Source organism: Mesocricetus auratus, unplaced genomic scaffold, assembly GCF_017639785.1.
Source record: "Mesocricetus auratus isolate SY011 unplaced genomic scaffold, BCM_Maur_2.0 Super-Scaffold_100007, whole genome shotgun sequence".
Classification (NCBI taxonomy): Eukaryota; Metazoa; Chordata; class Mammalia; order Rodentia; family Cricetidae; genus Mesocricetus; species Mesocricetus auratus.
The window spans coordinates 59,397,788-59,412,068 of record NW_024429191.1 but is presented as its reverse complement, the minus strand read 5'-3'; the positions used below and the strand labels follow the sequence as shown (position 1 = coordinate 59,412,068).

Here is a 14,281-nt window from a genome sequence, read left to right as displayed (position 1 = left end):
GCTTCATTGATTTAGAACATCCAGTTGGGGTTGGCCACACATCTACATCTGACTTAGTTGTTGAGATCCAAATGTAGATTTCACACTATGCTGTATGTGTGAAAGCATCATGCTTTCCCCAGGACTCTTTAGCCTGTGGAAACCCCATTAGCTCTTCTAGGCTTCCAACCACAAGCTTAGCACTATTAAGAAATGAGAAGTCAATGGCACAGGGCCGTTTTCAGTTCCTCTAATGACTTTAAGATGAACTGGGTAGAATGGGGGATATACAAGACAGGAGCCTCAAGGCTACCATGCTTCAATTCATCTCAGTCTCCTGCTTCTTGCCACTACAATAACATATCTTCCTGTAGCACATCTCTCTATAGTCCATCTCCCTATAACACATCTCTATACAGTGCATCATTCTATAGCTCATCTCTCTATATCTCATCTCTCTAGAGTGCATCTCTGATATAGGATATCCTTCTGTATGCTGCAAATATGTGTTGATTTCATTGGTTGATGAATAGAGCTGTTTCTGCCAATGGCCAGGCAGAATATAGTTAGGAGGGAAATCCAAGCAAAGATGCTGAGAGAAGGAATGTGAAGTCAACGAGATGCCATGTAGCCACCAAAGGAGTAACATCTGGAGCATTACCAGTAAGCCACAGACTCATGGCAATACACAAGTTGATAGAAATGGGTTAATTTATAAGAGAGAGCTAACCGGTAATATATCTGAGCCATTGACCAAATAATTGTAATTGATATTAAGCCTTGTCGTGTTATTTCATAAGAAGATACAGAGACCTGGCAGGCAGGAGAGAAAATTGAAGGGGTTTGTAGGCATATAACCTAAGGACACTGCATCATGAAGATTCGAGCAATTAACATCACAGTCATGGGTCACATTCTCAGCTCATCTAAAGATTCCAGTTTCAAGCACACACATTTCTTTATTTTTCTTGGTTTTGGTTTTGGTTTTCCAAGACAAGGTTTCCCCGTGCAGCCTTGGCTGTCCTGGAACTCACTCTGTAGACCAGGCTAGCCTCAGACTCACAGAGGTCCACCTGCCTCTGCCTCCAGAGTGCTGGGATTAAAGACATGTGCCACCACCGCCTGGCTGCATGCACATTTCTTAATTCTTACTTAAATCTTACAAACCAATACAGCTCAAAGTTATCCTAGACTTGCAGCAATAGGCAAACCCATCCCTGTTAGCCACGAATGGGGCTGTCAGCTCTCACCACTATGGCAGAGAAACGCCGGGAAGAATGGCAGGTCTGGAGAAGCAAAGAGCTTGGCCTGACAGTCTAGACTTAAATAAATTGTATTTTCTGCCTGGGGGCAATAAGGTGTAAATCTGAAGCGTGTGTTACACTTACCCATCATTATGTCCTGAAATGGGGACAGAGAGCTGTATCTTGTCCGAAGTTTGTAGAAAAATTGTGCTCTGTGTAAATAGCTCAGCAGCCTTTGATGCTGAGCAGAGAGGGAAATAATCCTAAGAAAAACAAGGCAGGAGTGGCAGACTCCACGGCCCAGGAAGGGAGGCAGCAGAAGGAACCAGCCAGTAGGCGCTGTGCTTTCTCGGAGCCCTGGGGCTGCACACACAAAGGTAAACTGTCTCCCCCATCATCTTAGCTCCTGGTAGGATTATTTGTTCTTGCACCTTCGTAGAGATGCAAACATGCTTGGTGCAGGTAAAGAGGAAGCTGGGTAGGAGACTGGAGGAGAGAGGATTGGATAAGACTTCAGCATGAGCACTGGACAAAACCAGGTGTGGCCAACCAGCTCCCAAGGGCACCTGTTAGAGGTAGACAAGGGGATGTGGGGCAGCAACACCTTGGAGCCCATTCATTCATTTACTCACTCATTTATTCATCTATCCATCTAACAAAACACGCACTTCCTGTCCTCTGGAGGCTTATTGTCTAGTGGAAGACGTAACCAACAAATAAATGATGATCTAGTTACAACCTGTGGCAGAGAAACACAGAGTATGTGAGATAGTGAGGCAAGAAGGCTGAGCCCAAGTAGATATTGGAGTCAGAGACTGAGGTAAGTGAATGAGGCACGTCTGGGGAGATGACTGTTAAGTGGAAGCCTGAGACATGCAAAGTATGTGGGGAGAATATTCCAGACAGAAGAAAAGGCCTGTGGGCAGGCCCTGTGGGAAAAGAGCCTGGGAACCTCCTAGAACTGAATTGTCAGGGGGGCGGGGAGTGTGAAACACAAAGGAAAGAAGGGAGTGGGAGGATGCACAAGACCCCAGGGAGTGGGTCTGGGACTTTCAAAAGCCTTAGGCTTCTTTCAGTCGGGCCTGCTATGTGACACTATTACTAGGGAGGTATGAACACATCTAGTAACCCCAGACAGGGAGCCAATGAAAGCAGACCAAAGTGTGGATACCACCCTAGTCTAACTTGGTGAACCGATGAGTTTTATTGTGGTTACTTATAGAAATGTGGGCCGGAGATTGCTTACAGGAGCAAGAATGACTCCATGACAACTCCACCACAAAAGCCCACACAGCAGGACACTGAATGTTCACAAAAGCACAAGATGCCGTGCACAGCAAGTTGGATGGGGTGAGTGTTTTGTAGGTAGCTCTGCTGAGTTCTGCTTCTTTCAGGCTTCTAGGATGCTCAGAGAATCTTCCAGCAGCTGAGCTCCTCTGACAGTGTCTCTGAAATCTTCACAGCTTATGTATGCTTGTGGAGAGAGGGGCCCAGTGAATCTGGTCAGTTTCACAGACTTCCTGAAGCTATTTTGAGCTGTTGACTTCCTGTTTTAATGAGTTTCCCTGCAGGATGGAGTGTTGCACATCCCCTTAGAACATCCTATTGTTTCACCTCCCTGTAAACATCTTAATGAGCTTTCCCTCCACGATGGAAGGTTTTAAGCTTGGAGGGAAGTGCAACACAGCCGGTGAACTTGAAAGAACCTGGCTGCCATAGAACATAGGCCATCAGACTTGACAATGGTCATCCTGGTGCCCAACCCTGACCCACTCTGCTAGATCAGTTCACATAAGCACACTGGAGAATGTGCCTCAGTACCCTTCCCCTAAGAGTAAGGGCAGCAAATATCAGCCCAATATGAGTGCCCTGGCAGCAACTACCATCTGGACCGGAATGAGGGCCCAGCCTGGCAAGGCCCTGGCAAGATGCAGAGTGTAAATCTCTGTACACCCTACTGTAAGGGACCTCCACTCCCTTCTCTAGAGGGAAAGACTACAGCTCACTGACTTCAGCTCCCCCTGAGCCTGCACAGAGCAGATAACCAGTAGTTAACAGACGTTCATGTGAGAGGGACTAAAGAAAGCCCCTACATCCTGTCCAACTGAGGGACACCACGACAAAAAAAGAGGAAGGAAATTTTGATGAAGAGTCCATGTTTGTTTCACTTCGACACATTTTCACTGTGTAACCTAGGGCAGCTGACAACCTCCCTGGTCTTTGTGCCCTTATCTATAAAGGGAGGGGGATGGATGAGATGATCTCCTAGACAACTCCATCTTTCTCCTCTATTGCTCAGGGCAGGCAGAGGGGAGGTCGCTGCCTTTATCAAGTCACTTGGCACAGCATGTGTGTGGCAGGGCTAGGATCTGTGCTGACTTCAGGAGGTGACAGTGCATTCTATCCTCAGCCCAAGGGCTAAATGGTGGAGGAAAAAGAAGTTAATTGGGGCAACTGGGATGTGCAATAATTAGACACTAAACTGGAATTTACTTGTACCAACAAATCTCGCCATGTGGATAGGCCAAGTATAAGTATGGGCAGTATTGGAGACTTGGTGTTTATAGAGTGTCTACACAAATTAAGGAAAAGAAGGGAGAGCTTTGTTGAAACACCCCAGAAGCTATTCCTGACATATTCAACCCCTTGCTATGGATGTGCTTATTGTAACATACTCTGCTCCTTATGGTGATCTTACAAACATCTCTCCAGGGGACAGGTTCATTAGCAGAGTCAAATCACCATGTGCAACAGTGACGAGAAAGTTCAGTTCTTAGAGAAACTGTTTGCTTTGGACTGTGTCATTCCAGCTGTTCTCTCCCACCATGAAGCCGAGAGACCAACTTGGTCCTCCTGAAACAGAACAGCTAGCCAGCGATTTAGAGCTCTTCTGTATAATGGAGAAGATGCAGACCCTGCTGTTCTACTAGGCCTTCTTTGCAGATGCTAAAGGCAGACAGTATGCCCTAAGTTTGTACAACCACTCTGTTCCTTGCACACTGTAGGAACACACACACATGAATAATGACTGACTGATTAAAAACAAGCAAAGTAGAGAAGAGAGGAAGGTGCTTCCTCTGGGAGATGACAAATGGCCCAGACTCTTGTGTTCCTTCTGGGACAGCACACCCAGGGAGAGACATAGATTTGAATTCCAGCTTCTCTTGTTACTAGTGAGACTCTAATTGGCCCTTGGCTTCCATCTCTGCGCAATGGGAGCTGCACTACCCACCCATGGTCATGGCTGTGAAGGCCAAATGCAGTAACGAGTCAAAGTCCAACGCAGTGACAGACACATGGTGACCTTTGTCTTCCTTTCATGAGGTCCTTAAGAGTTACACAAGAAAGGCAGTCCCTAGGCACTTACTGTCAACCTGGCCCTGACTGAATGGTAGGGAGCCAGAGGGCAGTGGCCTACACCCAGATCTCAACGGCTGCAGGAATCAAATCCAGTCAGCATGGCTTTCTTCCAGTCAATCTTGCCAGATGTATTTGGCTTCAGCTTGAGGTTGCAAAGTGGTTATATAACACAAAAAAAAAGGAAGGAAGGAAAAAGAAAAAAATACTAGCATTTACAGAAAGCTCATAGTTTTTAGAGCATTTCTGTATGAATTATCACATCTGATCTTCTCAGTGACCTTGAGAAGCAGCAGAGGCCTGGACTAGAACTCCCATTTTACAGACAGAGGAACCATGGCTTAAAGGGTTTATTTGGTTCATTCAATACCAAAACACTGAGGGACAATGTGAAAACTTGGACAAAGATCTCTTAACCCTTGCCCTGGACTTTTTCCACATGACATTTTTATGATCATGCTTTCATCAGGCAAAAATAGAGCAAGCTCGTGTTGTGTGCCAGCTAAGTGCTCAGATTCAGAAGGGTAAGGCAGAGCCAAGTTCAGGAGAGGTGCATTCAGTATGATGGGGGCTATGGGAAAGACACAAGTAGAGGCAAGACAGAAGGGTCACCCAGCCTAGAAGACTTCCTCACTGGTCCAGCCTTGGAGACACTGAGTGGTTGTCCAGGCAGAGAAGGATGAGCAGCATTACAGGTTGCAGGAGCAGCAAATAGAAAGCCAGAAGCAGGTGGGCCAGCAGGGTATACTCCAGTGCTACAGGTTTATTGGTCTAACTACCACTACTCTCTCCTCCATCCACTTATTCAACATATATCTATGTTGTTTGTGTGCCAGACACTATGTGAGCTACTGGGGGAAGATGCATGAGCGTGCGAGCAGATGTAGTCCCTGAGACCAAGAACTTGACCATCTCATGATACCTACAGACTCAGGTAGGCAGGAAGAGGGCAGGAAGTGGCAGGTGTGCGAAGAGCGCATCATAGAAGGCCAGGTTAAGAGGTTGTAGATTTTAACCTGAAGGAGATGACCCACCTTGATAGATTTTCAGCACAGGATCAACATAATAAGGTTTCAATTTCAGAAGGATAAGCTTATAGGGTGGCTATAGAGAGTTGTCTGGAATTCCGTGAGCCACCCAGCTAGGAAACAGAACAACAGTGACAAGAAAAGACTGAGTCCAAAAGCCCAGCAGGATAAAGAGAACAGCTAAACTCAAGGAAGGTATGGGTAAGGCCACTGACAAACCTTGCTGGCTGCTTATGTATGGGATGAGGTAATGAAAGACTGGATAATGAGACTGGGGCATCTAGTGTGAGCCCCTTGGCAAGTAGATGCTATTCCCTTGATGGGGGATGTCCTTCTGTATATATGTTTCTCTTATTGGTCAATGAATAAAACACTATTTGGTCAATAGAGGAAGGAAGATAGGTGAGACTAGGAGACAAGAAGAATTCTGGGAAAGGTAGGCAGAGAGGCACACGAGGAGATGCCACATAGAGACTGGGAAGATAGGGCTCACTATGCATTCTCCTGTAAGGTAAGGCCATGTAGAAATACATAGATTAATAGTTATGGGTTAATAATTAAGACAGAGCTAGCCAATAAGAAGCCCTAGGCATCAGTCAACAGTTTTATAATTAATATAGCATCTCTCTGTGTTCATTTGGGGCTAAAGCAGTTGTGAGACCTGGTGGGAAGGAAAACTCCAGTAACATTCCCCATCATGCGAATTCTGGGAACTGTTGGTTGAGGTGATATGTGGCTTATCCTGGGGAGAGGCAAACAAATGACTATTCACTCAGCTGTGGCACTGAAGACAAAGAAAAGTTCCACCCAAGTGTAACCTAGTGAACCAGTTTGCCTTGTGACTCTTGTGAGCTGCAGAAACTTCTTACAATTTGTGAGTTTTGTTTACTTCCTATGCCTTGAAAGTTTCATTACTTCCTGACTCATAATGTACCTCTCTCAAGTCTTCAGGGAGGAAAAAAATGTTTCTGATGCAGAAAAAAAAGAACAACATATGTAGAATATTGGAGCAAGTCCTGAGCCTTCTAGGACAGGCTGAGTGCAGGGCATCTGTGGGACATCTGGAAGGTGTTTATCAGAAGTGGTATCATTGTATTTATCGCCCAAGAAGGAGCCGAAAGCTCGGGGTGTGCGTTAGAGGATCAAGAGTTTCAAGATGATGTTTATTGCTTGGATGTGGGTGGCTTTTTAAAGGGGGAGTAGTACTCAGAAGGAGCGGAGATCAGATACAATTCAGCAAGCCCCAGGGGGGGCCCGATATTTCTTCTTTGTTACCAAAATCCTGCTTAGCAAACATCCAGCCATCAGACAATATAAGGAATCATTGGAGAAATCTTTGGTACAAGGGGGTCAAGGTTAATGGGCTGTAGGGACTCTGGCCTGCTGTGGGGTTTCTAGGGTCTGTCCCATCCCTGGAGCTCAATCTGATGTCACCATGTGCTTTTCTCTCTTTCTTCTCTCCTTCAGGTGTTTACAAAATATGGGAAGTGTTACATGTTTAACTCAGGCGAGGATGGCAAGCCTCTGCTCACCACAGTCAAGGGGGGGACGGGCAACGGGCTGGAGATCATGCTGGACATTCAGCAAGATGAGTACCTGCCCATCTGGGGAGAGACAGGTGAGCTGGGCCCAGAGACTCTGGCACCGGGTGGTGGTAAGGGATGCAGGTTTCCCTCAGAAAGGCTGGTGTGAGCCAGGTGGGCTGATCTCAAGCAAGGGCTTAGGTACATATTGACAGGTGGTGAGACTGTCCCTGGTATGGTTATGCCCCTGGTTCCCTCAGATTCCTCCAGGTTAAGGGATAAAGGATGTGAGTGCTAGGGAGGGAGAGGAGGCAAGGAGAGGAAGTACAGAAGAAGGTTCAAAGGGACTGATATGGTTGGGTGGGTGAGTGGCTTGATTTGGGGAGAAGAGAGTGGAATAGAACATGTTCCCCTCTGAGCCATCCCAAATACCAGATCTATCCATAAAGCCCAACTAAAAGGATATCAGGATATGCCTGGGGACAAGTGGAGGAGGCTATGAGGTTTTGGAAAATCAATGAACATGGACCTGGAGACATAGCACCATGCCCATGTAAGACCCTGGAGTTCTGAGTGTGCCTACCTCAAGCATTCATTCTTTTTATTCTGTGATTTATTAATAGAAATCAAAGTAAGAATGTTATGGTATATCTTAGGGTTTCTATTGCTATGAAGAGACACAATGACCACAGCAACTCTTATTAAAGGAAAACATTTAATTGGGAATGGTTTACAGTTCAGAGGTTAGTCCATTGTCTTCATAGTAGGAAGCGTGGCAGTGTACAGGCAGACATGGTGCTGGAGAGGTACCTGAGAGTTCTGCATCTGAATTGGTAGGCAACAAGAAAAGCAAGTGAACCTAGCATGAACTTCTGAAACCTCCAGGTCTACCTCCAGTGAAACACTTTCTCCAAAAAGGCCACATCTAATCCAAAAGGCCACACTTCCTAATAGTGTCACTCCCTATTGGTCTATGGGGGCCATTTTCATTCAAACCAACACATGGTGGGGGTGGGAGGAGACTAAGTCATTGATCACAACCTAATAAAAGAAAGAAATGCACTCTGGTAGAAGTGGAGACACAGAAAAAGGCCCTAGATACATGGGGTGTTTTTGAATAGAGCCTTGAGATTGTCCTGAATTATCTAGGTGAGAGTAATGTCATCAAAAAGGTGTCTATAGGAAGGTCAGGAAGAGGAAAAGGCAATGTGATATAGCCATAAGCAAAAGAATTCAGAAAGTTTCTAGAATTTCACCAGAAAGAGACTATCAAGATGTGTCCAAGATTAACAGCCAGAGATGTGAATAGGATACATTAGTAGTAATGTTGTGCACAAGCACAGCAGGGAGTATCTTAGTCAGTGTTCTATTGCTGTGAAGAGACACCATGGCCATGGCAACTCTCATAAAAGAAAGCATTTAGTTGGGGCTGGCTTACACTTCCAGAGGTTTAGTCCATTGACATCATGGTGAGAAACATAGCAGCATGCAATCAGACAAGTGCTGGAAAAGTAGCTGAGAGTTCTGCATCCTGGGTCTTCAGGCAGCAGGAAGAGAGCAAGAGAGCCTCTGGGCCTACCTCTTGCCTCTCAAACCTCAAAGTCCACCCTCAGTTGCATGCTTCTTCCAATAAGACCACATCTAGCCCAACAAGACCACACCTTCTAATTATTTCACTTGGTGACCAAGCATTCAAATATATGAGTATATGGGGTCATTCTTATTTCAAACCACCACATTCTACTCTCTTGCTCTATAGGCTTGTAGCCATATCATAATGCAAAAAAAAATACATTCAGTCCAACTTCAAAAGTCCTCATGGCCTATCACAGTCTCAACACTGTTTCAAATTCCAGAGTTCAAAGTCTCTTCTGAGACTCAAGCAAACCTCTTACTGTAGCCCCTATAAAATCAAAATCAAAAAGAAGATCACATACTTCCAACATACAATGGTGCAGGATATATATTACCATTCCAAAAGGGAGGAAAGAGAGCAAAGTGAGAAGGAAATACTGGACCAAAGGAAATCTGAAAAACAGTTGGGCAAACTCCAAACTGTGCATCTCCATGTCTGATGTCAAAGGGCTCTTCAGATCTCCAACTCCTTTCAGCTTTGTTGACTGAAACACACTTTTCTCTCTTGGGTTGGTTCCACATCTAATCTGTAGCTCTTTGCAAGTATCCCATGCCTCTAGCATCTCCAGCATCTTGGGGTCTCCAACACAATTGAGGATTCACCTTGGGGTCTCTAACACTATTCAGGCTTCACCTTCACAGCTTCATGCAATGACCTCTCTAGACCTCCATTCAGGAATACCCCTGCCACATACCTGGCCTCAGCGCAGCTTTCTTTAGCCATGGATAGAGATTCCATAACATCTTTCTTCTATCCTTGACTCAAAAGACAGAACTGTGTGGCTAAAGCTGCCAAGTTCTGTTTCTTTGCTGGAGGTTTGAATTTGGTCCACTCATTCAAATACATTTTCATACGTTTTCTGTTTTCTGTCGTTTCCTTCACTGCTTAAGCTTTTCTTCAATTCCTTTTCACAAGTTAGAAGCTTAGTTAGGTGGGGTCTTTCCCTGGGGTCACCACTCCCTTTATTCAATTTAGCATCAGGCTCTTATTTAAGCTTTTTAATCTCTTTGATAACAGGACTTGACTCCATCACACTTCATGGTGCTTCTTTTCCCCTCAAACTGTACATTTTATATATTTTTCCTTTCTCATCTTGCGCCTTTTCATTATAGATTTGCATAATAGTGGCCACTAATAACTACATGACACAGTTAATAGTAGGCTGTCTTGAAATCTCCTCTGCCAACACCATTAATCAAAAATTCTTCAATTTTGCCTCAGGCAGATTTTCTGGACAAGGTCAAAAAGCAGCCACATTCCTTGCCTAAATATTACAGTAATAGTCTCTGGGCCACTTCCTTATATTATCCCCCACTGAAACTTCTTGAGTTTGGTCCCCATAGTTCAAATTGCCCTCAGCATTGTCTTCTATGTTCCTAGTAGTATGGCCCATTAAGCCCCACTTAAAATTGCTTTCCTAATCCAAAGTCCTAAAATCCATATTTCACCAACAAACAGCATGGTCAAGCCTATCACAACAATGCCCCCACTCCCCAGTATTAGCTTCTTTCTTAGTCATTGTTCTATTGATGTGAAGAGACACCATGACCATAGCAACTCTTATCAAAGAAAGCATTTAATTGGGACTGGCATACAGTTTCACAAGTTTAGTCCATTATCAACATAGCTGGAAGCATAACATCATGCAGGTAGACATGGTGCTGAAGAAGGAGCTGAGAGTTGCACATCTGGATCAGCAGGCAGCAGGAAGAGAGAGCCACTGGGTCTCACTTCAGCTTCTGAAACCTCAAAGCCCACCCCTAGTGGCACACTTCTTCCAACAAGCCCACAACTTCTAATCCTTCTAAGTAGTACCACTCCCTGATGACTAAGCATTCAAACATATGAGCCTATGGGAGCCATTCTTATTCAAACCATCACAGGGAGGATTGCTGAGAGAGTGGAGGGACCAGTGGAGAAGAGGGAGTATACAGTAAATCCAGCAGAAGGGAGAAGCTGAGCCTTCAGACTGGAGCTGAGGAAGAGAGAGAAGCCGGAAAGCCCTGACTCTGTATTTTGCTGCCCCACCCTATGCTTACTCTCCCTGAAGAAGAGCCTGAGGTCTGGCTTCTCCATGACCCTGCCTTATAGCTGCCAAGGCAGGAGGCTTTGTACCCTGAAGATGACCAGCTACAATGACAATCATTCTCCTACAGCAGAACTGTGTCTTTCTCCCTAACATCTTTCAGCTGAGTACCCAGATGGAGACAGGTGACCGTGACCATTGACCCCCACATGATGGGTATCTCTCAGTTGCTTCAGCTGAGAAGTAAAATCTCCCAATCCCATTTACAGCAGGATAAAAGTCTGTGTTCCCACTTAGCTCTGGTATCCCTGAGAGCTGGTCATCTAGACAGGGCTTTTCAGAGGTCCATGAGCAACAGTACTACTACAACCACCAGAAACAGCCTTCCTAACCTACCAAGAAACATGGCCACACAGATGCCATCTTTATTCCATTGAATGTCTTACGTCTCAATTCCTGAAGGAAGGATCCCAGGCCCCTATGGGACATATTTGGGTGAGGATGGAGGAGAAAAGAAATATGGCTGATGAAGGAGTGGCCACAGATGACTTGATGACCCAGGCAGTGTAGTAGAACAGAGAAAATAGCATAACAGAGTGATGCAGACCCAAGGTCAAATCTAGCTCTTCCATTTCTAGCTATGTGTTTGGAACAAGTAGAGGAACTTGGGTTTCCTTGTCTGTAAAGCAGAGGTGAGTAAGAACTGAAATTCATTGGCTGTTTAAGATGGCTGAGGGGAGCACTCCTCACACCCCACAGGAAAGAGCAAATCTAGAGGTCTCACAACTTCACAGGGCCCTCCTCCTGAAAGGGAATCTTTGAGACTCTAGTCTTGTGGACAGCTTCACCCTCAGAAAGTGAAAGAAGCAAAGACGAGCAAGGGCCCTCCTCTGGATGCGCTGCCAGCTATGGGAGGACACTAGTTTGACAGACCACTGCGGTATCATGCTTAGTAAATAGAAGGTAACTCCATGAAAACGATCACAAATGCCCTTCTACCAGGCCGCTAATGACCCACATTAAGAAGCCCCAGGCATCAAACACCTCTAAGTGGAGCACCCTGGCAATCTCCCATTTTGATGTTGCATGTGAACCTAGATAGGGTGCCGCAAAGTGGGTCTTGTGGAGCATTAGAAGTTTTTGGAACTTGATATGTTCCACAAATAAAAAGGATCTGGGGTCAGAAAAAGATTCTAGGGAGCCCTGGTTAGACCGCGTAATACACCTTTATTCATTGCAGGAATTCTTTAATATTCTACATCATGAATCTCCAAGACAGATATATTGTACACAGCATTTATTTTCTAAATGCCTTTGGCCATGGAAACCTCCTTTTCCATAAAGGAGCTCACAAAATATACTTCTGGAGAAAGCCATCCTAGACCAGAGAAGTACAGATTTCACGGCCAGAGTTTTCTAACGGAAATTAAATTGAAGACAGGTGGGAGGTTGTTAAAAATGAAACTCTGTGTAGATACCTCTGAGTAACTTCAAAGATAAAAGAAATAGGCAGTGGGTTATCTGGGTTGCACATGAGAGGAACCTGAATCAAACAAGCTTAGGCATCAAAAGAATTGTATTGCCCTCGGAATCTGAGACAAGCTCCAACCACCAGCCAGCAGGAGGAGAGGGCTGCAACTCAGAGAATGCTGGGACCAAGGTGCCTATTCCCTGGGTGTTCTCACCTGCCTCCCTCTGGATCCTTACCCTTCTCCCTCACTAGACATGGGGTTTCTTTCTATGCATATATGTATTCATGTGGCTCTCAGAAATTACTAAGAATTTTGTTTCATATCCTGCCACACCACCCAGACTACTTTGGTTGCACCACTGATCTCCCATTGAAACACAGAGAGAGAGAGAGAGAGAGAGAGAGAGAGAGAGAGAGAGAGAGAGAGAGAGAGAGAGAGAGAGAGAGAGAGAGAGAGAGAGAGAGAGAGAGAGAGAGAGAGAGAGAGTAAAGAAGGTAGTTATAGCCCAACTGAGTTGAATGACCCACCTCTGGGCCAATCAACAGCGAGTAGGGGAGTGCCCTTCCAGTGGGGACTCTGTAATAGACACTAGAGAAACTGGAACTGGGCTGGAGAAGATGGGCCAGGGAGAGGGCTGAGAGGGCCTGCATCTGAAGAGACCAAAGTCTGTGCTTAGGGAGCTTCAGTTCTTAGTGCTCAAACACACAAAAGATGACAGCTAGGGCCCCCTCTTCCCAGGTCTTCCACCTCTCATTCATTCCAATGCAAAATACACTGTTGTAATCAAGTATAATCTCTTCGATTTTCCCAAATCCTAGTGTTAAGTATGCATGAATGTGATATTATGTCAGATATATTTCTGAGCAGAGAAATTATTTTTGAAATCTGTGCTGTAGCATGGTAAAGCCAGCCACCATCATTCCTTGGGTCCTACCCACTCCTAATGCCTCCTTCATTGACTTGTCTCTGAGTATACTGACTTCTGCAATGCTCCTGGAACACTCCAGGACTGTCTTCCTTCAGAGCACCTGTATTTGCTATTCCCTCTGCTTATACTCCATTACTCAGGTACCTACCTGGCTAATTGCCTCTTTTGCCCAGTTTTTGCTCCGTTATTACCTATTGGGTGGGGCCTAAATGCTCTGGATTCTGATTTTACAACTGTGACCCCACCTAGTCTCACTCTTTATCTCTTACCTACTCAACTGGTCCTTTCTTCCAAAATGTGCCCTACCTTCAAATATGCTACATGATTTTTTGGGGGGGGAAAGGTCTGTCCCTTCCCACTAAAACATAAGCCTCTAGAGTCTTGGATATGGATCTGACATGACAATAAGCATTTGTTGATGGAGAAAAATCGCTAGAATTATGCATACTGTCAGAGCCAACATGAAGAAGAAACAAGCATTAATGATCAGTTACTGGGTGCCACAAACATTCTGTCTCATGACCCCTTCCTGATCCCCTGGCAATGAGGTATGACAGTACCCAGTGAAAGATGAAGCAACTAGATCCCAGAGAAGTTGAGTGAGCTCCCCAGGGGCAGCCTAGTTAAGTGGATGAAGCAGCTGAATTAAGCTTAAAACCCGAATCAGAAGCCCAAAGCAACAATGCTCCATCCACCAAACCTTTTTAATGTGCAAATTGTCACTGTAAAATGCTGCTAGGAAGATAGCTGAAGAGGAGGCTTTGGGTGATGTCTCTGGGAAATGAGTGGCACATGGTGGTAAGTCTGCCTGGCCTCCTTTTCTACCTGTTACTCTTTTCTTTATGAGAGTGGAATCATTATGTTGAAGGAAAGGTTTAACATGCTCCCCACATAGAAAAGAGAGGAGAGTGAAGCTTCTCTGGATCATCTGGAGGTGGAGATTCTAGTCTGCTTCTCTCCCTTGCTCTCTATGGCCAACTCTGGTCCACCCTGGGAAACCTGGGGGCTCCAGGAAACCCAGTCTGAAAACCACTGAATGGGAGGCTGGTGGGGTAGGTTAGTCAAGAAAGTGCTTGCCTTTCAAATGT

At 45.3% G+C, this 14,281-nt stretch overlaps 1 protein-coding gene across 3 annotated transcripts in view; it reads left to right on the top strand.

Annotated features, from left to right (window-relative positions):
- The window catches only part of Asic2 (acid sensing ion channel subunit 2), a 1,047,597-nt gene that overhangs the window by 947,826 nt on the left and 85,490 nt on the right, over positions 1-14,281 (top strand). For all 3 annotated transcript variants that reach the window (XM_005076970.4, XM_013118385.3, XM_005076969.4), the window contains exon 2: positions 7,076-7,226. In XM_005076970.4, coding sequence (XP_005077027.1) covers positions 7,076-7,226 — 151 coding nt within the window. The remainder of the gene's footprint in view (positions 1-7,075; positions 7,227-14,281) is intronic.